The 23,164-nt window shown below is 38.4% G+C and overlaps 1 protein-coding gene across 6 annotated transcripts in view; it reads left to right on the top strand.

Moving 5' to 3' along the window:
* Positions 1 to 1,626: 1,626 nt before the first annotated feature.
* Positions 1,627 to 23,164, top strand: part of Cast (calpastatin) — a 99,465-nt gene continuing 77,927 nt past the window's right edge. For 4 of the 6 annotated variants that reach the window (XM_060383570.1, XM_060383568.1, XM_060383567.1 and 1 more), the window contains exons 1-3: positions 1,627 to 1,834; positions 11,516 to 11,578; positions 23,003 to 23,074. In XM_060383570.1, coding sequence (XP_060239553.1) covers positions 1,760 to 1,834; positions 11,516 to 11,578; positions 23,003 to 23,074 — 210 coding nt within the window. In that variant the 5' untranslated portion in view covers positions 1,627 to 1,759. Of the gene's footprint in view, positions 1,835 to 2,358; positions 2,518 to 11,515; positions 11,579 to 23,002; positions 23,075 to 23,164 lie in introns of those variants that run through there. The other 2 variants (XM_060383571.1, XM_060383569.1) reach the window with 1 other exon arrangement.

The following is a 23,164-nucleotide window of genomic DNA, read 5'->3' as shown; positions in this document are numbered from 1 at the left end:
CAGTACCTAATTATCCTATAGGCACAGGGAAGGGAGAGCTAGCAGGGAGCTGTGTCAAAGACCATATATCAGATGTGGCTAGGGGCATCTGTATCTAAAGCACTCTCCAGATGAAGTCACGTGGAGCACAAGAGACCTGCTAGGAAAAACAGAGTTCTGCACTTTAATGCTGAGCTCAGAATGGCTATCTGGTCCAGAAGAATTATAACCTCAAGCGGTAGGGGTCCTCCAACAGCAGACCACCCTCTACAGTTCTCTTTTCTCATCTGTAATCAATACCTATGAAACCTCAAACTCCTGAAGCACAGTTGTCCTCATTTACACGCAGTATATTTCCTATTGCCACCCATCATGTCAATCCAGATAACCTGTAAGTTTGTGGGTAACAGACGAATTCTAACTTTAATCTTTGTGTATCCTTCTCTCTACTATTTCATGCATAGGGCTTTCCATAGAAGACTCTAGATAAATGCAAATTTAACTGGTTTAAATTCAATTTTTAACTATTCTGTTGAAAAACATAAGACATTCTTTTCAGTTTAGTGATTTTTCCCTTCTGGGTGTAACTGATCCATCTTAGGATCAGTTACCAACTTTTTTTTTTCTAAAGAAAGTTTTGTACACGAAAATTGTTTCAAATTTATGTATGTATTCTTGCACTGCTGCCTGTCTATTGGAATACTGGCGACATAGTAAGGAGAGAACTTCAAGAAAAAATGTATATAACCCAAGAATATTACTAATCTATTTTTGAGAGGTTGAGGTGATATCCTTTAAAATTGAGGGAACACGGGAAAACCATAATTCTGTCTGCCAAGCTCTTTTATAACGTGACAAACCTTGCTCTGTAATCTGGCTTCTCTTCAACTGTCTAAAGCCCAGCTCTCTAGCGTGTTGACACAGACCTCAAAGGACGATGCTCCTGCGGTGGCACGGGCTTTTCTGAGGCCTGCACCAGCCAGCAGTAGTCAAGACTGACAGACTCTGGATGCACTCTCGAAAGGATTGTTAAATTTCACTCCCAGCCCCAAACCAGGAAGTGCTGCCTAAAATGAGCCCAAGACAAAAGCAATCCAACCTCAGAAAAACCCACAGGCTCCAGACAAGGATATAAGAGTTTAAAATCTGTGATTATCTGCAGAGCAGAGCAGGCAGGCTCATGCTTGTAAATCATTAGTAACCTTCCAGAATGGCCTAAATAAATAAATAAATGACATAGAACACACACTCGTAAGCAAACATTCAAGAAACCAATTTGTTTTTAAGATCCGTTTTCTTATCTAAAGTTAAGACTTCCGCTAGATTTGAGTTAGTGACAGCTTGCAGAAAAGGTGTCTAATTCTCCAAATTCTTAAGGAAGGAGGTCTAAGCCGTCCTAGGCGGCTCTCTGATTGCACAACCGCTAGATTGGTCTAGGCAAGCCCACCCGGGAACCGCAACTTCTGGCTTCCCGAACTGTTTGGGATCCACTGAGAACCCTGCTGGGGAGGGTCCCTCCTGGGGAGGGTCTCTGGGTACTAACCCGCAGCGGAGTGGTAAAGTTGCAGCTTTGGGCCACTGACAAGTTTGTCCCGCGGCAGCGAGCGGCGGGCAGGAAGGGGAGGGCCCAGCGGGGCGAGGGGGAGAGGGCCCAGGGCTGGGTCGGAAAAGCTGCCTCACTGCACCGCCCTGCCCTTCCCGCCCCACGCTCCGGCCCAGGCCTCCGGTACAATTTCGCTGCTCCTTCCCGCAGGCTGCGCCTGCAGCGGCTTCACCGAAAATGTCCCAGCCGGGCCCGCAGCCCGCCGCCTCTCCTAGGCCCCGGCGAGGCGCCGCAGCTCGCCACACCCAAGAGGTGAGTAGCGCTCCACTCTGAGCCGCGGGGCAAGCGACCGAGGGACCCTGGTCCAGAAGTGGCCCGCCGCAGTGCCGGGGCGTTGCCCCACCTCGGCACTTTCCGAGGCTGGGAAAAGGATCAAGACTCTGCGCCTGCCGGCAAGCAGGTGGCTCGAGGCTCTCCAAACTGGGTAGCGACCCGAGTTTGGTGGAGGGGCTTCTAGAGGACAGTGAGCTAGTGAGACCCGGGCAGTGCGCGGGGGCGAGGAGGCGGAGTAAAGTTCACTCGGGACCCCCGGAGCGAATGGGCGCCTGTCACTGGACGGAGAGAGGCCTCTACCGTCCTTGTGAAGTCGCCCCCGTCCCTCCCCCACGCAGGGAGTGGCACCCCGATGAACTGACACACACCTCTTTCCTAACTAGCCTTGGGCCAAATCGCACGGGGCGGGACCACGCCAGCGGTGGGCGGGGCCTATTGCCTCCCCACCAGCGGTGGGCGGGGCCTATCGCCTCCCTCTTGTGCCCTCCCACCGGGCAGCTGTGTAGCGCCCTCCGCGTTGCCAGCCAGTTCCCAGCCAGGCAGAGAGTCAGCCTGGGGCCACCAGCACCTCACTCTGCATTCTCGACGGGTCCCCAGCCTCGCGGCTCCGAGCAAGTCAGTGGGTTGTCGCCATGGCATTCGCAAGCTGGTGGTACAAGACGGTAAATAGGAGGGATCTAGCCTGGGCAGGACCCGGGAGGGAGTGTATTTACTTCTCTCCTGTACGCGGTAGAGGAAACACTGTCTGAAGTTTGAAGGGGACGGGGTGGGGAGCGGGCGCGACCTCCTTGCAGATCTTCTGGCTAGGCAGGCACAGAAGCCAGAGGCTCTCCCTTCTGTGGTATGCGGACACTCACTGGGCGGTCGTCTAGGTAGCGAGGTGAACCAATCTCTGCTCGCGTTCCCAAATTGAATGGGCAGTAATCTTTAATTCGCCCTTTGGAATCTAGGCATACCTGGATACCTAGACAAGAGCCACAGGATCCCAGGTTTAGTTTTTCAACTGCTGAGTAAAGGTAAAAATTACGAAGAACAGAATGCTGCTGCTGTTTGAGGCTCGAAAGAGGGTGGGGAATGGAAAAGAAAACGTCAGGGAACAACCCTGATCAATCACTCTGGGGGTGGGGTTGGGAGAGAGATTAATTTTGGACTGGAGTGGGAGAGAAAATGAATTTATCTTACTTTTCAAGAGGACAAATGTGTTCCTTTTGGGTAATGCACTGAACATCTGACCTACCAATTAGTGTGATACCCAATCAAGCTAGCACTTGCAATGTTTTGAAATCAGGAAGCATGGTTCTAACATTACATTAAAAAACAAAAACAAACAAAAGACTTAACAAACCCTTGTTAACAGAGACTCATAAGGCGATTTTTGGTTAGAATTTTAAAATCTTAGACTCACCTTCCTCTCAGCATGTGATATAGAAATAGCAGATGTAGTAACCAGATGATCTTTGCATATATAAACTTTGTGTTAGAATTAGAAAGTGGTTACCTACCCAGGCTGTAAGGATTCATTGATCATCCAGGTGCTTTCAAAGGCAATGCAGAGTTCTTAACTAAAGCGGCAGTGCTTTCAATGAGTCAGTCTTTTCAAATGTGTTTCCATGTCTATCAAAGAGCGAACATATAAATAAGGACTAGATTCAGTAGTGGACATGCCACACGGGTGTTTTCAGTGATGTTTCTTCAGGAATGTTCTCCTTTACACTCTTCTGTGCTATTTAAATGTATAGTTTTATTGGTGTTCTAAGAGCAAAGTTTTCTTTGAGTCATGGTTGTCCCAGGATTCTTATCAAAATGTACCAATTAAATTATCTGCAAATAAGGATGCCAGATGTTCAACTAACATCAGACTTCTCTGTCCAAGCTCAGCATTTTCTAAAGGAAATTGTGCCAGGCTACTTAGGTGAAGACAGTTTAAATCTTTGCTTTTAGCACCTATTGCGTTATGTTAAACACTTGAATGCTTCTGCTAAAAAACCCATTAGATGTCAATTTGGGAGCTATTATTTAAAGACCTCTGCTTGGTGGTAACTTTCTAGAATCTTCAGCATGTCTTTGATCAAGCTTTGCCTTTTCTCCAGGAGAAATGTACTGTGGGCCACACATGGGCTTTAAAAAACTTTAGCAGCTGCATTAACAAAAATATTTGAAGAAATCAAATTAAAGTTAATGACATTTTGTTAACCTTCTCCAAGCTAAGTTACATTTTAGCATGTAGTCAGATGCTAACACGTATGATAATTTACCTCTTTTTGTGTTAATTACTAAAAAAATCTGGCTGTGCTTTGGATGTTAGACCCAGAGTACCTTCCAATTCACACTTCCCACATTTCAGAGCCTTCACTCAACACTGTGGCTTGTAGAATAGCATCAGATAGGAGAGCTAAGGGGCTTGTTCCTAAACTTTATTTTAAACATTTTTTAAGTGATCACAGACTATTTTGTGACTAAAAAGAAGATCATGTAGTACTTTCTCTCAACAATACACATATAAAAAAATGCAGCTCGAGGCATGCAAAGTCTGTCCAAAAACAACTCTCCAGTGGTTCACACAGCCAGTCTTTAACATATAGATACATATACGCACCTATGTTTTACATATTTATGTATATATAAAATATGTACACATATATTCATAGGCCCACCCAATGTATATATGAAGAGTTTTGTTTATTTGTTTGTTTATGAATAAAGAGATGCAGTTGGACCCTTTTATCCACAGATTCAACCACCAATCAAACATAATTTTTAAACATTGAGTCTTTCTTCAATACGTACCAATTTCTTTTGTCATTATTCCTCAAACAGTATAATATAAAACTGTTGACACGCTTTAATGTTGTGTAACATAAAACACATATAGGAGGCCATGCATAGGTTAGATACAAGCATGCCATTTTAGATAAGCCATTTGAGCATCTTCAGATTTGGTTTCCAAAAGGGTCCTGAAGTCAGTTTCCAAAAGATACCAATGGATTTCTGCCTACACACATCCATCTATACTACTTCTAGTGAATCCTTTAGTTTTAATATCCTTAGCAGGATTATTTAAATAATAAAAAAATGTGAATGATCTAACTTTAGGCAGAATAAAATTATAGTAATGTAAAGATGTGTTCATTTAACAGCATGCTACCTGTAAAACCACCCAAAGAAACATAATATTGTATATTTTTACACTGAATTCCATTAGCATCTGAAAAATTTTCCGATTGTAGTTAAAAAACACTTGATAAAATATTAAAACTACATTTAAAGAATATGAAAACTTAGTAAATTTGGCTTATCTCAGTAATCAGATTTCTGAGTCATACAACGATTCTATTATGCTGTGATAATTAAAGGTGTTTCTTCGTTTAATCAGATCTGTAGCCCCAGTAAGAGCATGCTCAAGGAGCCCCGTCATTTGGATGGCTCCATCACTTCAGCCAGACTAGGCAAAGTGTTGCAAACTTCCCATGCCAACTCAGGCAACTGGCTGCAATGAATTTTAGGAAAGAAAAGTCAAAATTATAAGGTCTTCACAAAGGGTATAGTATTTAAGGTAGCAAGAATGAAGAAGTCAAATGTCAGTGTGGTTTTGGCTGTCAGTTCCTGAATGGATCATTTTCCATTGCATAAAAGCCTTTTATACTGAGTAACATATGATATTGTTCTTTTATCAGTTTTAAAACTTCCCAGACAGTTAATGATATTATCCAAGTGGTTTTTAGAAAGTGTTGTGGCTCTCTGGGGTGGAAACAGAGGATGTCCTTTGAGAGTCCAAGGTGGACAAGCAATGATTAGTTCTAAAGCAGGCTGTTTCAGCACTTGCAGGGTGTCTCAGTCAGATCTTCATTTTCCCCCCTTTGGAATATTTTTAAGATCTAAATTTTATTAGCATGACAGTAACATTCCATTCCTCAAGTTGTTAGACTTTCTTTATATGAAAACTTAGTAAGAAAGCCTTATGACTATCATAAATGGGGAAAAGTCTGTCAGGTTTTACCTGTTAAGGAAATTTGCAAAAACTGTTACACCCAGTGAAGAATCTCAGTTGTATAAATTACCACTTTAGATGGAGAGCTGGTTAATTCAGGAGGTGTGTGTGTGTGTGTGTGTGTGTGTGTGTATGTGTGTGCATGCCTGTGTATGAGTGTGTGTGTGTGTTGTGTGTGTGAGCCTGTGTATGAGTGTGTGTGTGTGTGTGTGTGTGTGTGTGTGTGTGTGCGTGTGTGTGCGCGCGCGCGTGTGGGGTCCGTATGCTACAATGTGCATATGGAGGTCAGAGAACAATGGGTGGACCCAGATCTCTGCTACCTGTCATGTGGGTTCTAGGAGTCAAACTCAGTTGCCAGGCATGGCAACAAGTAATTACCTACCTTGCCATCTCACTGGTCCACATTCTGTCAGATATTAGGAGATTATCAGTGGACTAGGAGAGGGACATTGAGAGAGAAGAGGGAGGGTGGCTGGGACTGGGAGCTGATGAGGTAGGGGACTATAGCCAGGATACAAAATGAATAAATTGTAATAAATAATAATATTTTAAAGAAGAAAATATACTAGCAGCCAAGGCTACACAGAGAAACCCCGTTTTGAAATGAAAAAGTAAAGAAAGAAATTATACTAGCTATTGGGATAGTTATTATTCTCTATTAAACGAGGAGAGATGGAAAGGTTGAATTATTTACCCAAGACCACATGGACTTCAGGTTTCTATTATATAAGTTTACTGTAGTCAGCTAAGAGATAGAAGTGATTCTGAGCATTTAAATCTGGGGGAATGGAAGACAGGAAGTAGTCAACCAGGCAACAGATAAGATTGGAAACCATCAGGGAAGGGCAAGTCAACCATACCTTAGAGGTTATGAGAGCTGCAATAGCCTTAGGCGGGAGGGGCTGAAGGGGCTGCAAAGGTCACCTTGTAAAAGCCAAAAGGACAGTTGCCCTTCTATCCTGGAAGGGCCCTGAGCTCAGAGAGACGATCAGGTGTGTGTGCATGCATGCATGTGCATGAACGTGTGTGCACACACGGTTGCCTCCCAACCATTCATATTTAAGTCAGTGGTTCTCAACCTTCCTAATGCTAGGACCCTTTAATACAGTTCCTCATGTTGTGGTGATCCCTCAACCATAAAATTACTTTGTTGCTACAGCATAACTGTAATTATGCTACTGATATGAATTGTAATGTAAATATGTTTTCTGATGGTCTTAGGTGACCCCTGTGAAAGGGTCTTTAATCCTCCAAAGGGGTCATGACCCACAGTTGAGAACTGCTGCTGTGGGTTCTCACCCAGCCATACCAGTTGCCTGTCACTGGCCAAATCCAGTTTGAGATTCTCCAGGCTGGGAAGCAGCCAGGCAAGATCTCTGGTGATACCAGAGGTGATGGGGGAAGAAATCCACCACCCTCAGTTGCACAGCCCAGCACTACCAGAAAGACTGTTTTGAAGTGAAAGCAACTTTGCATCTCAGTCCTTCTGCTCCATGAATAATCTCATTTTAAGAATCAGAGCACATATAAGCTTAGATCCCTAAGGTTTTGTCATTGTTATCTTTTTTCCTTTTGGAAAATACCAGTTTGCACATGGCCCCATAATTTTTCAACCTGTTTTCTCAGCCTTACTTTCTTATCTAGTTTAGTGACCTAAAAAGAGCATATATACTACTTAGGAGATTTTTAGAGGTTTATGGAAATAAAAGCATTTAAATTAGCGTTATTACTCGGTCTCATCTCATGTCCAGGAAAAGAGAGAATATAATTCCCATCTGATTAGAAAGGCAACGTGTGCATTTAGGAAGTTCATCAACGAACAAGTGACAATCAGGTGACAGTTGTTTGCTTTACTGAAGAGATAGTCTGTACAGATACAAAGATACAGTCCTTCCCTACAAAGGCTTGTTATTGGATTGGAAATGCCCATGTGAAAATATCACCCTGAGAAATCAGTTTCCCCAGGAGATACAGCCTATTTAACGACAGGAAACTACTTATGGCTACCAGATCAGTTGGTGTTTTGAGAAGTCGAGACTTGTTATGGTGTCTACAAGTCTCCCTTCAAAGCCTATTGTTCCTGATCCTGGGTCCGTAATAGAAACAGCAAAGGAATTTTAGAGAAATGTTCCACCTCCTGACTTACATACACACAAGCTAATATCCGACTCTTTGGTTCAAGTGTTTCCTAAGCACCCACTTGTAGGATGCTTGGCAGCCCTGCTAACCTAACTGGGTGGTTTCCTGTCCTCTGGAGGGCATTGCAGCAAGCCTTCCCTGAGTTTGTGACAGTACTCACAGAGTGTGCTGAGTGTGCTGGGAGATCAGGGCTCCTAAGATTACCTTGTCCTTGCTTCAAATTTGCTGTCATGTCTCTGGACATGACTATGTGACCTATCTATCTCCAAGCTGAAGGATAGCTTTTAAATAACATTTTAAAGTTAAAATTGTTACTTGGCATTTTACAAAGCATTCATTACATATAACTCTCTGGAAATACTGTTTAATGTCTACAAAATTTGGAGGATTTTGTGTGTCTCTATGGAAGAAAGTAAATGCCTGGGACTTCAGTAGAACTCGTTTAAAGTACCACAAGGCAACAACTTTTAAAAAAATGTTTAAATCATATACATTGCTGTGCTTCATTGGGGAAAAATGATATGTGGAATAGCATGCTTCCTGGCAGCTAGTAACTAGGGTTCACACTTGCCCTATCGTGAGCAAGAGGCAGAGTCCTCTGGAGAGGGGAGACTTGTACAGGAAAGAACAACTTAAGTTTTTCTGTTTGTAAATTGGACTGTCAAACTGCCTAAACAGAAACTGAGCACTGAGAACAGGGAACAGCCAACGAAACACTGGGTATTGTTACTTTACTGATTCTGAAAAGGATATGAGGTTACAGATAGCAAGTGAACGTGCTGAAGTTACTGACTCTGTAAGGAGACAGATTGGATAAATCTGTGTTTTTTGTTGTGGCCTTATCAAATACTGTCTTCAGACTGAATGGCTCTTTTAGAGATATGAAGAGAAAAGAGTTCGGACAAAATTTAGGTGAGTTATCTGAGTCACGATCCTATCAAAAAACCAGGGTAGCACTAAAACTTAGAAAAAGTTGAGAGAGCTAGCTGGGCTTCTCAGCAGGAGGGGTAGCTCTCACAGGCTGAACACTCAAAAAAGAGAAATTCCTGGTTTGGCTACAGCTAGGCCTTTGTCTTATTTGGGTCATGATCTGCCAGGGACCCTCTAATTTTGTAGCAGACATCTACCTGGCTGTAATCATCTGAGGTACTGCTTTTTCATTTTTCTTTTTCTTTCTTTCTTTCTTTTTTTTTAATAAAGTCAATAACAAATGCAGTACCCAACTTCTGTGTCAGTATCTTATGCAAGAATGTCCTAAAGAGCTAACTTCAAACTAAGGGCTTCATGATTTGAGGAAATTATTCTCTAGCCCTTCATCTTCTCTTTATGTTCAACAGTTGTAACTTGGTACATAGTTCTCGTGTGTATGCGGGCCTTGTGGACTTGCTTATTAATTTAATTGCATATTTGTTTGTTTATTGAGGCCCAGTCTCAGCATGTTGCCCAGGCTGGGATCAAGTGATTTTCCCCACCATGCCCCCCATCCTGAGCCTTCCCAGTAAGCCCACATCATCACTCTTGGATTATACATGGGCTTTTAAGTGGGGTGGGTTGTTTGCTTGGTTTTGTTTTTTACTTTTTTTCAAGATTCATCAAATGCTCAATACTGATTTCTCTCACTTTTAGATAAACAAACTCTTGACCTGGACACACAGCAATAATATGCCCTGCAGGGATTTTTTTTTCACCAGACTTTTTCAGTAGTGCTCATTTCAGTCAATTCACTTATCCCTGCAGGTGCTTCTGTGGGGGAGTCTGCATTCAAGAAAGCATTTCACTGCAGGATGTTCATACAAAGTACAGTTAAAGGAGTATTTCCGTCATGAGTTCTTATATCTTGGCCGTTTCTTTCTCTAATAATATCTGTAGATATGATTAAGGGTGATATCACCTAATGTACTCTAGCATGGTAGAGTGGAAAACAACAGACTTGAACTAAAAAAAAAAAAAAACAAAAAACTTTGTGACTATTTCATATTTACTCGCAGATATGTGCCCTAAAAAGCACTAATTTGTTATTATGCTTAATTTTCTCTTTCATAAAATTACATGGCTCACTTTTTTCAGTATCAAATAAGAAGGCATAAAATACCCTGTGGGTAATATAAAATTGTTACTATTATCACTATTATTACTCTTCTTATTTTACATAATTTCTATTTATATATCCATGTTATGATTCTACCCTAGAAAATACAATATTATTTTCAGGTTTGGTTATTTTTTATTTTATTATTTTATGAGTATAAGTGATTTGTTTGTATGTCTGTGCACCAAATGCAAGCCTGGTACCCATGGAGGAAAGACAGGGCTTTCCTCTGGAACTGGAGTTACAGATGATTGTGAGCTACCATGTGGATACGTACAACCAAACCAAGATCCTCTGGAAGATCAGCCAGTGTTCCTAACCATGGAGCATCTCCAGCCCCTATTATTTGGCTTCAATAGGATGATCAGGATTGAAACCAACAGAGAAATGTCATTTTTTTTTTTTTACATTTGACTCCCTTGTCTTATTTTTCCCAGTGTCCACCACTTCTCACAGTATGTAAGAAATTACGTAATCCTTTGCTTCCTCTTTCAAGCAACATACAAATATTTTTCTCTTAAGAAGATGATCAATAGGGGAAAGTGAATAGAATTATTTTACCTTATTATCAAAGCAAATGAGCATATGAACTTATTAAAGATCCATGTTTCTCATAAAAATACATCTATTCTTATTGACTAGAAAATAATGGTGACTAGAAAATAATAATGATTCATGGGCATAATTAAAATTTAAAACCATAAATAGAAACAGTTTGCATGCATGGTCCTTCCTTTGAATTTTCTTATTTTGTGTTGGTGAATACTCACTGAGAGAACTCAGAGCTGCTGGAACTGATGGGTGAACTACAATTTTGTTTTAGACCTTTGTCCTTATCACATGATATCACATAGTGCCCATGCTAAAGGATGCTGAAGAATGGCTTCGGACACAACACAGTCCTTAAAAGAGCTTATCTCATTGATGAACCAGATGTCTTCCATACTATCAACTTGGGCTTCAGAAATCCATGAGGTACTTTATAGGGAATGAGACGACAAAGCAGCATTAACATCAGCTTTTCATCTGGTTAATTATAGACTAATTTCCTGGCTCCAAAATGAATAGCTGTATGATCCTTTGATTTTGAAAGCCTCCAATGAATGGGGAAGTCCCAATATCCTCTAGGGTAACATGGTAAGGGTGCTGGTTTCTATTGGTTTGTTTGTTTTGTTATTGTTGTTTTGTTCATAGATTTAGCCTTTAAAATTAAAGTTTCAATTGTCACCCAAGCATGGTTGCACACTCCTGTAATTTCAGCACTCAGGGAGGCAGAATCAGGCAGAGCTCTGATAGTTCCAGACCAACCTGATCTACAAAGTGTGTCCAGGACAGCCAGAGTTACACAGAGAAACCCTGTCTCAGGGAAAACAACAACAACAAAAAAGATGTAGTTGTCTTGTATCAATTACTTCTATTAAACATTACCTTTTTTCTTTTTTAGCATGTTACTGAAAAGAATATTGAATCATCTTCTAAACCAGGAGAAAAGAAAGGATCAGATGAGGTACTTTTTGCAATGATTATTATCATTTTCTTTGTTTTGTTTTAAGATTGTGAATTTTGTTTTTCAATATTAAATAGTAATGTAACATTGTCACGTTCAGGGAGTTTTTCGTCTGTCTTTGTGCTGTGCTGTGCATGTGTGTGCAGTGATGTTTTAGATGTGGACACTGCAGGTGCATGTGTACCGTGCACATGGTATGGAGGTCAGAGGTCAGTTGCCTTCAACGTTGATTCAGGGTCTCTGTTATTTCTCTGTTATATACACAAGGTTTGTCAACCCAAAACTTTCTAGGGATTCTCCTGTCTCTGCCTCTCATCTTATAGAAGCCCTGGGATTACAGATACTCACACTATGGGTCGCTTTTTGTGAGTGCTGGGGATTTGAACTTGTATCTTCATGCTTGCACGGCTAGTGATTTTTACCTAATAAGCTATATTCCCAGGCTTGAAAATTTTAGCTTTAACTAATGTTTGGTTCAAGAATTTTAGTGGGAAATCATGAAAATAAAATCTTTATACTGATCCTCAGAAAGAAACATTTTTTTTTTAGACAGTTTCAATTTAGAAACATTTTTTAATGTCTTTCTGTAAGATTTGAGAACCTTTGTTTTGCCGGTGAGCATGGCAAATATAGAAGGAAGATGAATGCAATGGCAGGAGGGAACATATGTTTTCATGAGAGTACACCATGAAAGGAGAGCAGTGACGGCCTAAATTAACAGGCCATTCCGGTTTGGAGACAAAGGGAAGAGAACTGTTTGTATCTGCATCAGTTTAGTGGAGACACTGTAAGAACAAATCTCATTGCTTTGAGGTGTGTTTTCTTGCTATCGTGAATTTCTGCTTTGACTGATGACAACCATTCTGCGTTCCCAGTACTGACCAACTTCACTCCGGATGTGTCCTGTGATAGTTTTGTTCTCCAAAGGGCACTGGGTTTCCATCACTGTCTTGTTACTGGTTTCTAGAGGACTGTATTTACCAACCCATAAGAGTGATTCTTTTAGAGAAGAATTTTACAGACATGGGAGTGATTTGTTGTCAGTTGTTCACACAACTACCTGTTAGAAAAGAAAAGAATTGTTCCCTGTCTTCAAAGTCTTGGTGGATATTCTCAGGGGATCTTATCACTTTTCCTCAGAAAAAATTGTTTCACTTCCCATTGTTAGTGGCAATATGGACCAAAAGACTGGATATATAGAAAGCATGAAGTAGCTATCTTATATTTTTTTTCATTATCAATATTGATTAGGTAAATTGAGACTCTCTTCCTGCTTGTTTTCTGCAGTTCTGGAACATTAGGTGTGTAAAGAGGCTGTACTGTTTCTTGTTTGTTTTTGTTTTGAATTTTTGTCAACTTTCTACCAATATCCATTAAAATACTTTAGAGTATTTCTTTTTATTATATTTTAACCTGTAGTGATTGTGAATTGTGCGTGTGTGTGTGTGTGTGTAGGTCACAGATATGGCAATGTGTGTATGAGGATCAGAGGACAATTCTTTCAGGAGTCAGTCCTGTGGGTCAAGCTCAGGTCACCATGCATTACAACAATAACATTGACCCAATGAACTACCTTACTGATGCTAATTTTCAATTTTTCTTACCATAGAAATTTGTGTTTAATTTTCCTCTATGGAATTCACATTTTTTAAATCCAAAATTAAAAGTAAGATTTTATCCCATTTCCTTTAAAAACCATTAAATAATTTCTTATATAAACACTCACATTTTTCCATTTCTAATATCATGAAGGTATCTGCTATCACTTAGTCATTTTATCAACACCACCCTTTAAATATATTCCCAGATTAGTTATCTATCAATTAATTTTACTGAGGCAAATAGCAAGAACTTTCTATTTGAAATCATAGTGTCCTTTATTTTTCAAAGGAGGACATAAGTTCTTGGGTATTATTCTCAATTGATACTGGTTAAACTATATGCACAAGAAAGGAGATCTTATCTGATACAGCAAAGTGGATGATAAAGCAGTTTCCATACTGTCTTTCTGACCAATTGCATTATAATTTGGGAGTGTTAAAACATATCTTAAGTGGACAGGCATTGTTGGTTCAGGCATAATTGCTTCCACAGTCTTTGTGATATATGGATTTTAAAGCCTATCTTACTTGTCAAAGGTTTGGGCAGCATTACTCAGAAGCCCTGTGGGGAATCTGGTAGAAAAGAATGCAAGGTTTGACTCTGCCAAAGCATGCTTCACTTTGGATTTGGAACTGTAAAGTCATTGTATAGATCAAAAGGGGAGAAAAATGGTTCTGTCTGTAATTGGAACACTCTGACATCGTTCTATATCATTGCTGAGAAATTCACATTCATAACTCCTGCCCCTGTGCTTGAGGCTATTTTTGCTCTGTTCCACCTGGAAGACATTAAGCTAGAATAGAGTCTTTCCTCTCCCCTGTAACTTAAATTATTGCTTTAGACAAAACAAATTCAATAGAATTTAAATATGCAAAGAATAATCCATGAAATGAGCAATATCTTCAAACTGGCAGAGTTCTATGAGCTCTGGCCTTTTATCAAATTCTGACTACTTCTCTGCCAGGGAAGACAACTGTGGGAATAGTTCAAGAAACTGTCTTATGTTCAGCAATTTTTAACTTTTGTATTTATAGTTTTGTGGCTAAAGTTTTTAGAAACTAAAACTGATGGCTATCCTATCTACCATCCATAGTCAGTTACTGTATCTTTTCTTTTCAAAATTGCTGGAGAAGGGCCTTCTGAAACTGATTCTTTTTTTCCAAATAGATATTTTTTTTCTACCACTCTCCTGAAAAAATAGGTAGGAGTAAGAAGATTTGAGGTGTGTGTTCTGTCACAGCACTGTCTTTGCTACTTTGGTACTGACAGAAGGTCCTATGTTCAAAGTCAATCTGAGTTTCAAAGTGAGGCCCTATTTCAAAGCAAGCAGATGCTTGAGAAACAGACAAGTGAAACAGTTCTGGGTTTTGGTAATCCGTTCTCAAACCAGAAGACTCCACTATATTATCCCAAGAATATGAAAGTACAGGAGAAAATCAGTGTGGAACCTATTCCATGAATAGAGGTCCGTCGTGATGATTTTTTTTTTCTTCCGTTTCCTCCTTTTTTTTTTTTGAGCATGAGACAAGGCCTAAACGAGGCTTTTCAGGGTAGTATAATGAGAACAAATGATGTTTAATGATAAAGGGCAACTACCAACATATTGTATGTGTTTCAAAACTTTCTCCTTAAGTATTGTTGGTAGCAGCTATATGGATCTAATAGTATGACGCATGTATGAAGCATCATTTATCATGTTGCATTTCAAATGCAAAGCTTGAAGATAGACATGGATAAGAGCCTGTGAAAATTTACGTACATCATTTATTAAGAATTTATCAAGTTTTTCTCAAATGTAGGGACATTCTAAGACCAATAGTTGCTTGAGTTAAGAAAGCTAAAATAGAGCCAGAGCAGAGACAAAAATAAAAATAAAAACATTTAACACCAGCATCTTTAAATACAGTGTAACAGAAAAGTCTCCCAAAATGTGGAATTAAATCTATTTAAAGTATTTGACTGCCAGATCTGACCACACTGGGGAAATATGAACTTTTTAGAAACTTTATTTAGTGATGTCCTGGAAAAAAAAAATACCTGAAATGGCATGATCTTTCAGAGACAAATTTAAAATCCTCCAGTTTAGTGATGAGTGTGTTTTGTAACTAAAGAAAGAGATGCATAAGTAGCATTGAAGGGAAAGGTAGCTTATATACATTTATCTTGCCTGAATAGCCTGGCTTCCTCATTATTTACTTCTCATTTTAACATGCATAAATAAATTATTGAATGAGTCAAGATTTTGATACTTTTCTTTTAATAAAGCCAATATTTTTAAATTGGAGAATTAATATAAACTTAGAAAACTATTATTACCCATAGTCTCAATTTTCACTGATAAACACAAAATTTTGATAAGCTACAAAAATTTTGTGAATATTTTAAAATTAATGTGATAATGTCATATATTCATAGTTGTTAAATGCATTGATATTTTAGGAACTCTTTAGAAGCCATGCATCTAAAATATAACCATTGGAAAACCAATTTGAAGGAAGCAATACTATCTCTAGAATCTAAAACATAGAAAGACGGCCATAGTTTTCATTTTGGTTCATTTACCTGTGTCTTTCTGTAATAGCACTGTTTATCCGTTTTCATGGAGAACTGATTTCAAGGCCAATTATGGATAACAAACTTCATGAATACTCATGTCCTGACATATGGTGACATAGGATCTCCACTTAATCTAAGTCCTTCCATATGCTATATCACCCCTAGAATACCAAGAAAAAATGAATGTCATTGGAATAGTCACAGTGTATTATTTATGGAAAAATAACAAAGGAATTTTTTTTGTATTCTATACATCTGAAAATTTCTCCAAATTTCTTTGATCCATGGTTGTTTGAATCCATATATATGGAAGACTACATTAAGTATACAATGCCATTTTCTAAGCTAAGACAAGAAAGGACCATCATTAATAGGACATGGACTGGAAATAAGTGATAACTAATTTTGAGGCAGATACATCTTTTCCAATAAAAAGAGAAAAGAACCATCACTGGATGTAGTAGCACAATCCTATGGTCATAGCACTGGGGAGGCAGGGATTAACACTGATTTATAGAGCAAGGTTCTTGGCCAGTCAGGGCTACATCGGAAGAACTTGTCTCAAATACATTTGGACAGTGTTTCCTTGTGTAACTGATTTAGCCATCATTATTATCAAGTCCTAGAGTGGACTCCTAAATTTTATAGTTATAAACCATTGCAAGAGTCTATGCTAATAGTGCATCATTCATTATGTCTTGCAAGCTCATATTCCATTGCCAAATGGGACACCAGCGTTAAGAGATGTGCCACAGCAAGTCTAATTTGTCTTTCCTTGATACTAGTGCCTAATAACTGCACCAGCTTTCATGCTGTACTAGTTAGTTTTATGTCAACTTGAGAAAAGCTAGAGTCTCTTGGGAGACTCTCCTCTGAGAAAATTTCTCTATAAGATTTGCTTATAGGCAAATCTATTTGACTTCTTGATAGTGATTGATGTGTCAGGGCCCACTGTGGTGCCAAACCTGGACAACTGGGCTTAAGTTGTGTAAGAAAGCAAGCTGAGCAAGCCATGAGGAGCAAGCTGGTGTACAGCATTCTTCTATTGCCTCTCTTTCAGTTCCTGTTTTCAGGTTCCTACCTTGAGTTTCTGCCTTGACTTTCCTCAGTGATAGAGTATGAACTGAGAGTTATAAATTAAATAAACCCTTTCCTTCCCAAGTTGCTTTTGGTCATGGTATTTTAACAAAGCAATAGAAAGCCTAACTGAGACATACACTAGTGTAGATGGGAGAACCTTATAAGGTCCCACCCCTAGATGATAAACTATGGACAATGAATACCTACTGAAAGAGAATGAGAAATGTCTGTTCTCCAGAATAAATTGATAGATTATCTAGTCCTAAGTGGTCAGTGCTGAATAGCTATACAAGCCACACTAAATGGACTCAACATCTTATATATTTGTATGAGTGTATGTATGTATGTTTGTATGTATATATGTTTATAAGTACGTATACATGTAAATGTATGAATGTATGTAAGTATGTATATATGTAAGTATGTGTATTAATCAGGGTTCTCCAGCATAACAGAAGTTATAGAATTACTATATAAAGGGATTTATTAAAATGACTTATAGGCTGCAGTCCAGCTAATACAACAATAGCTGGCTCTGAACAGAAAGCCCAAGAATCTAGAAGTTCATCAGTCTACAAGGTGGGATTTCTCAGCTGATCTACAGTAGATGTTAGAATCCCAAAAAAGCAGGCTCTAATGCCAGTGAAGGAATTGACTTGTTAGCCAGATGAAGGCAAGCAGGCAAAGAACAAAGCTTCCTTCTTCCATGTCCTTATATAGGCTTCCAGCAAGTGTGGCTCAGATTAAGGTACATCTTTCTGCCTCAAGATTCAAATTTAAGCTGTATGTCTTTCTGCCTCAAAAATCCAGATTAGAAGTGAATCTGACCTACTTCAAATTAAGCAAAATTCCCTTACAGGCATGCCCTCCATTTTTGGATTTTAGTGAATTTCAAATGTAGTCAAGTTGACAACTAAGAATAGCCATCACTTTTTAATCTGTATGTAAGTATGCAAATATATATACTTACATATATATATATATATATATATACACACCCCCACACACATATACTTAAGGAAAAAGATCATTAATTTGAGATAAGAGACATAAGGGTAGGAAAGAGGAAGTCATGTAAATAGAGTACTCATATATGAAATTCTCTAAAGAATTTTAATTAAATTAGAAAAAATTCTGTCTCAAAATACAAAGACCATATTCCATAGACTTTCATATTATGGTTTGTCACCTTTTTATAATTTGTTTCTGTACCAAATTATTATTTTGTTTCTTCCTCATACTCTGTCATTCAAAGTAGTATAGTGTCAAATGGACCTTTATGGTGGAGACATAGCCCTCCTTCCTTGAAGATAGGAAGTGAAGGAGGGAAACTAAGTCAGAGTATAGGATTAGCTAGAAGAGGATAGCATTCTCCAGACTCCTTGGGAACTCAGTACCAGAAGATGAAACTGGACCGCCTTTCAGATTCCCACCTGGTGATCACAAACAGGAGCTAAATAATTAGAAAAAGAAAAAGGATATAATAGAAATTTTGCCAGAAGGTACTTGACAGAATGTATGTTGTTGAGCCATGAAACCGGGTATATTTTGTTCATGTAAGATTTCTGCATAGCGTTAGCAGTTACTCAATGGGTTTGCTCCTTACAACATTTACCAGAATTTTTCCCAACCAGAATATCCCATTTACTGTGTTGCATTTGCAATAGTACATATTTATAATCTTTTATAATAAAAGCAACTTATTTGTGGAACATTTAAGTCATGCTATCCAAGAACATTTGTGAAGAATAATTAAAGTGCTATAATTTCTGTTGCTGACGTACCTGCCTGCCCTTTAAAAAGACATCTTTTCTAGATAATGTTTCTGAAAAATGTTTTTATGCAGTACCACAATATTTTTTGTTGTTTAATGTAGTGACTGTTAAGTATGGAACTGCTTTAATAAACACACCAAAGCCTACATGTTCTAGTAGAGCTAATAAACCATGGTCTACCAAGTCTAACATGCTGTTAATTAAAATGAATGGGTTAAAAGCAAGTATGAAAATATGACTAACTATTTCATATTGATTTTAAGGTTTATAGTAATGCTTAGAGTTGTGAAACAAGAAATGAGTGACTTCAGAACAATAAAATTCAACAGTGATCTAAGATATTTTTCATTGTTGACATAACAAGCCATTTCTCGCTGCCTTCATACCACAAAATATGTTGATCTTTTCCCTCAGTTATTTTTCACTGAAATTAATATTATGTTTATTCAGATATGAGTATCAGTAATTTTGCCAGTTTCAGTTATTTACTTGCATGTTAGGAAGATAAACATTTAATTTGCCTTTGAGGATATTCGGGTAGTGTTAACAGTTTAAGATCAACAAATGGATCCAAAAACATTTTGAGCAGTTATTTGAGCATGCTAGATTCCAAGTTAAACCTTTGAATGTTTCACCAGTCATCAGATACTAAAATTTGCGTACTCAAAAGTGTCACATATAACATCACATCAGTCACTTGTAGATCATTGCAAGCTAGAGTTAGCACCCTCCCACATGAGGACTCTGGGCTGTTTTCTGAGGCTTAAGTGGAAAGGTGGATCAGTGCCTTCACACATGCATAGTCACTCTATGTAGAGATGTTCGGTTGGGGGAAGCTGCGGTCTCACCAGTTTTCCTTGCATGAGGTAGATGGTATCATCACTGGGTACATAGGGAATATAAACTTGAAATCATGCTTGTTTTTTTATTTTATACTCGTCGTGGATTTACTGCAATAGTGATTAACTGCAAGTCACCAATAATTAGATTAGAATTTAATTAAGGAAAGAAGTTAAAAAAAAACAACTTCTTGGAGTCATTTAACCAAGCATGATCCATATTTGAATTTTCTTCTCCATGATCCCTATGACTTCTATTTTCTCTCTGTTGTTTGAGTCTGAATCTGTGCCTGCCCAAAGGTTGTCTAGTGAATCTGTGTCTGTGTGTTCTGTCTATATAAGCCTGTCCCTGTGTGTAACTGTGTCTCTGTCTTTAACAAAGGGCTTTGCTCTGTCTCTATTGAAAGCACAGAAAGTATCCCATGGGGGGAAGGAATGGAATACTTCTCAGAATAAGGAACTGAATTACTGGCTCCAACTGATCCCAACTGACCCAGACAAAACAAAACAAAACAAACAACAACAACAAAACAGTACTGTAAACATCATTGTTCATCCGCCAATGTCCATAAATTTTGTGTTCAACTTTTATGGTGGATTTTACATGGTTGCTTTTAACCTCTATATTTGCTGCTTTCAGCAATTAATTGACATGCCCACATTACTCTGGGCCAGGGGCATGGGAGATTACATAATTTAAGTTTACTGCTCTGCCTTAGTTTAGGTTGTAAAAGTTGATTACCTGAAAAATCCAAGACAAGTAAAGTTGGCTGTTACACTGTTCTCTTAAAGGCAGATAACACAGGAGGATAGCAGTCTTTAGTCTTAAATGACCTCAAGGTAACCTTTGGTTGTGATGTCTAGCAGAAGTTACAGTCTCTTAATATGTAAGAAGTAGTTTCATAATACTTTATTGTCATAATATTTAACTCTTCCCTAGGATTTATTAAAATTCTTGGATCATTAGGTTTATAAACTTTGGAAATATTTTGGCTGTATGTTCTTTAAATACTTGGTTAGTCCACCTCTGACCTTTTCTTGGAAATTGGCAGTTGCCTGTGAGCTAGCAGCTTGACTTCTTCCCACTAATGCCCATGGATGCTCCTTAAAGTTTCCTCTGGCCCCTTTGCTTTTTGGGGTCTTTGGGGGTATTTTCTATTGCCATGTCTTCAAGTTTTTTCTTTTGCAATATCTAAAAGTTCCTAATTCTATTTGCTTCCATTTTTATTACAGGTATGTGCCTTTTGCTTATAATACTTAGCTCATATCATTATTATACTTTCCATGTCTTTTTTTAAACATGTTTAAAACATTTTTATTTCAGAATAATTATAGATTCACATGAAGTTGTAAATATGGCATGGAGTGGTTCCTTGAATCCTTCAGCAGCCTAGGTATTAATTATTGTTATATAGTACAATATCAAAACTAGGGAATTGATATGTATACATCATATATACATTTTCTTTTGGCCTTGTTATTATATGTGTAGATCTCTGTAGCCAACACTGAAATCAAAATACTAGTGTAGGACACAACACACACACTCTCAAAGCACTAAATGCTGAATTTAATTTTGTCTGTGTATGTCTTATCTTAGCTTTTTACTGCATTCCAGATAGATAAGAATAGTACCTTGTTCATATATCTTTGTTCCTACCCCATTTATCTCAGTGAGTGTGTTTTTGGGGGATTATATATTCACTCTGTAAATAATGCCAGAGGCCTGCAACTCTTTTCTATTGTTCCATGGTTCCTAGATGATATTTTCTTTTTTCTTTTTTTCTTTTTTTTCAAGCCAGGGTTTCTCTTGTGTAGCCTTGACTGTCCTGGACACATTTTGTAGACCAGGCTGTCCTCAAACTTAAGAGAGATCCACCTGTCTCTGCCTCCTTGCATGCTGGGATTAAAGGCATGCACCGCCATGCTTAGCTTAGATGACATATTCTAAAGATGAGTCCACCATAGTTATCTTCCTAAGTAGTCTGAGAGTGGTTAACTAGTGGACACCTAGAAATTATCTTGTGAAGACATGGACATAAATGTTGAATTTTCTGTTTGCTGAGACAGTGTTTGCCACAAAGACAAAGCATATTTCAGTTTCAACTCCTATAGCGAACATTTTCAAAATATTAAATAGCATAAGTTTGGCTACTTCTTATAACTGTTAAAAATGAAACAAAACCAAATCATTCTATTATATCAGTAAAATGTTTACTGCCCACATATGTGGAATGTTGTATTTATGTCTTTGAATCAGTGTCTTAGCAGCCCATGCATATTCAATATTGTCACATTTTGAGGACTTGCACAAGAAGTATAGAATGTATGTGCTGCTTCTTTGGAACACATGTATGCAAAAGATACCAGACATGAAGGTCATTCTAAGACAACTGTGCATTTTATTTTTTTCATTTTTACATCCTTTATTTTCCTTTTTACAGATAAAATAGTCTTGTAAAAATATAAAAAGTCAAACATAAAAAGTCAAACAAATATTCTTTTCAAATCTTTTAAACTGAGAGTATAGCTCTGTTGACAGAATGCGTCTTTAGCCTAAGGTTGTAGGTATGGGCCTTTGAATATATCCTCATATTGAGGTCAGCAATTATGAACACATATATAAATACTGTTTTTATAATCCGGCTTTTCTCTGTGTGAAATATAAACAACATATTTTTATTTAATGTTTTTTGTGACATAGTTGTTAATAACATGATACTTTAACCTTTTAGAATGTCATAATATAACTCTGTATCATGGGAGTGTCAAGAAGATAGAGTCTGAGGCTGACATTCTGCACTTTCTGGCTAACGCCATAGATAAGTTATTATTCCTCTGTACCTCAGCCTCTTCAGCTCTAAAATGGAGATAAGTGTGGTAGCAGATTTACCAGCTGATGCGAAGATTTAAAATTATTGCATATGGCCCTTAAAACACTTCACTCACTCCGATACTGTTTTCGTAGATTTTTTTTGTTAGAAGATTAAAATTCTTTTCTTCCTGTAGAATAATTGCCTGTCACATCATAAGTACTCAATACTCTGAAGTACTTCGTATACTGTTTTCAATTCTTTGCTGTTACAGTAGTTCATCTTTGAATCAAAAGGTTCTTGCTTTTATTTGTCTAAGAAGACATTTTCTGAGTATAATTACAACATTGAGATTTATTGCTAAACCGTCCTCTATAGAAGTTGTGTGACTTGTTGCATATGTTCTGTCAGACCATAGGAAAGGAGGGAGCCACTGCCCAGGGCTTCATGGTTCAACACGATGATTGTTCATGTGACAACTTTTATGGAACTTGCTTTTCATTATTTATGTCCTACTCTTCAGGTAGCAATGTGAAAATTACAATTGTTTGTTTACTTCGTGTGTGTGTGTGTGTGTGTGTGTATGTGTTTAGTGTATTATCCCAACTGTGGTTTGATAAAGTGTTTGTAATGCTGTGATAAGTTGTGTGTGTTTAGTGTATTAATACAACTGTGGTTTGATAAAGTGTTTGTAGTAGTATGATAATTCACACAGTGTGGTAGTCTATCCCACTGAAATGAGTGTTTTCTGTTTTCAAGAAAAAAGCAGCAAGTGCGGGCAGTAGCCAGCCTTCCAGAGCCCATGCTGGTGGAGCCACCACAGCCACCAAGGTCAGTTATTCCTGAATCCAAGGAAGTCTTTGATCCTCATTGCTTTACAAGGAAGACATCGGTGGGTAGTACACAGAGGAGAGGTAGCAA

The sequence above is a fragment of the Meriones unguiculatus genome, chromosome 5 (assembly GCF_030254825.1).
Source record: "Meriones unguiculatus strain TT.TT164.6M chromosome 5, Bangor_MerUng_6.1, whole genome shotgun sequence".
NCBI classification, from domain to species: Eukaryota; Metazoa; Chordata; class Mammalia; order Rodentia; family Muridae; genus Meriones; species Meriones unguiculatus.
The sequence above is the reverse complement of the archived record's forward strand: the minus strand, read 5'-3'. Positions and strand labels throughout refer to the sequence as shown.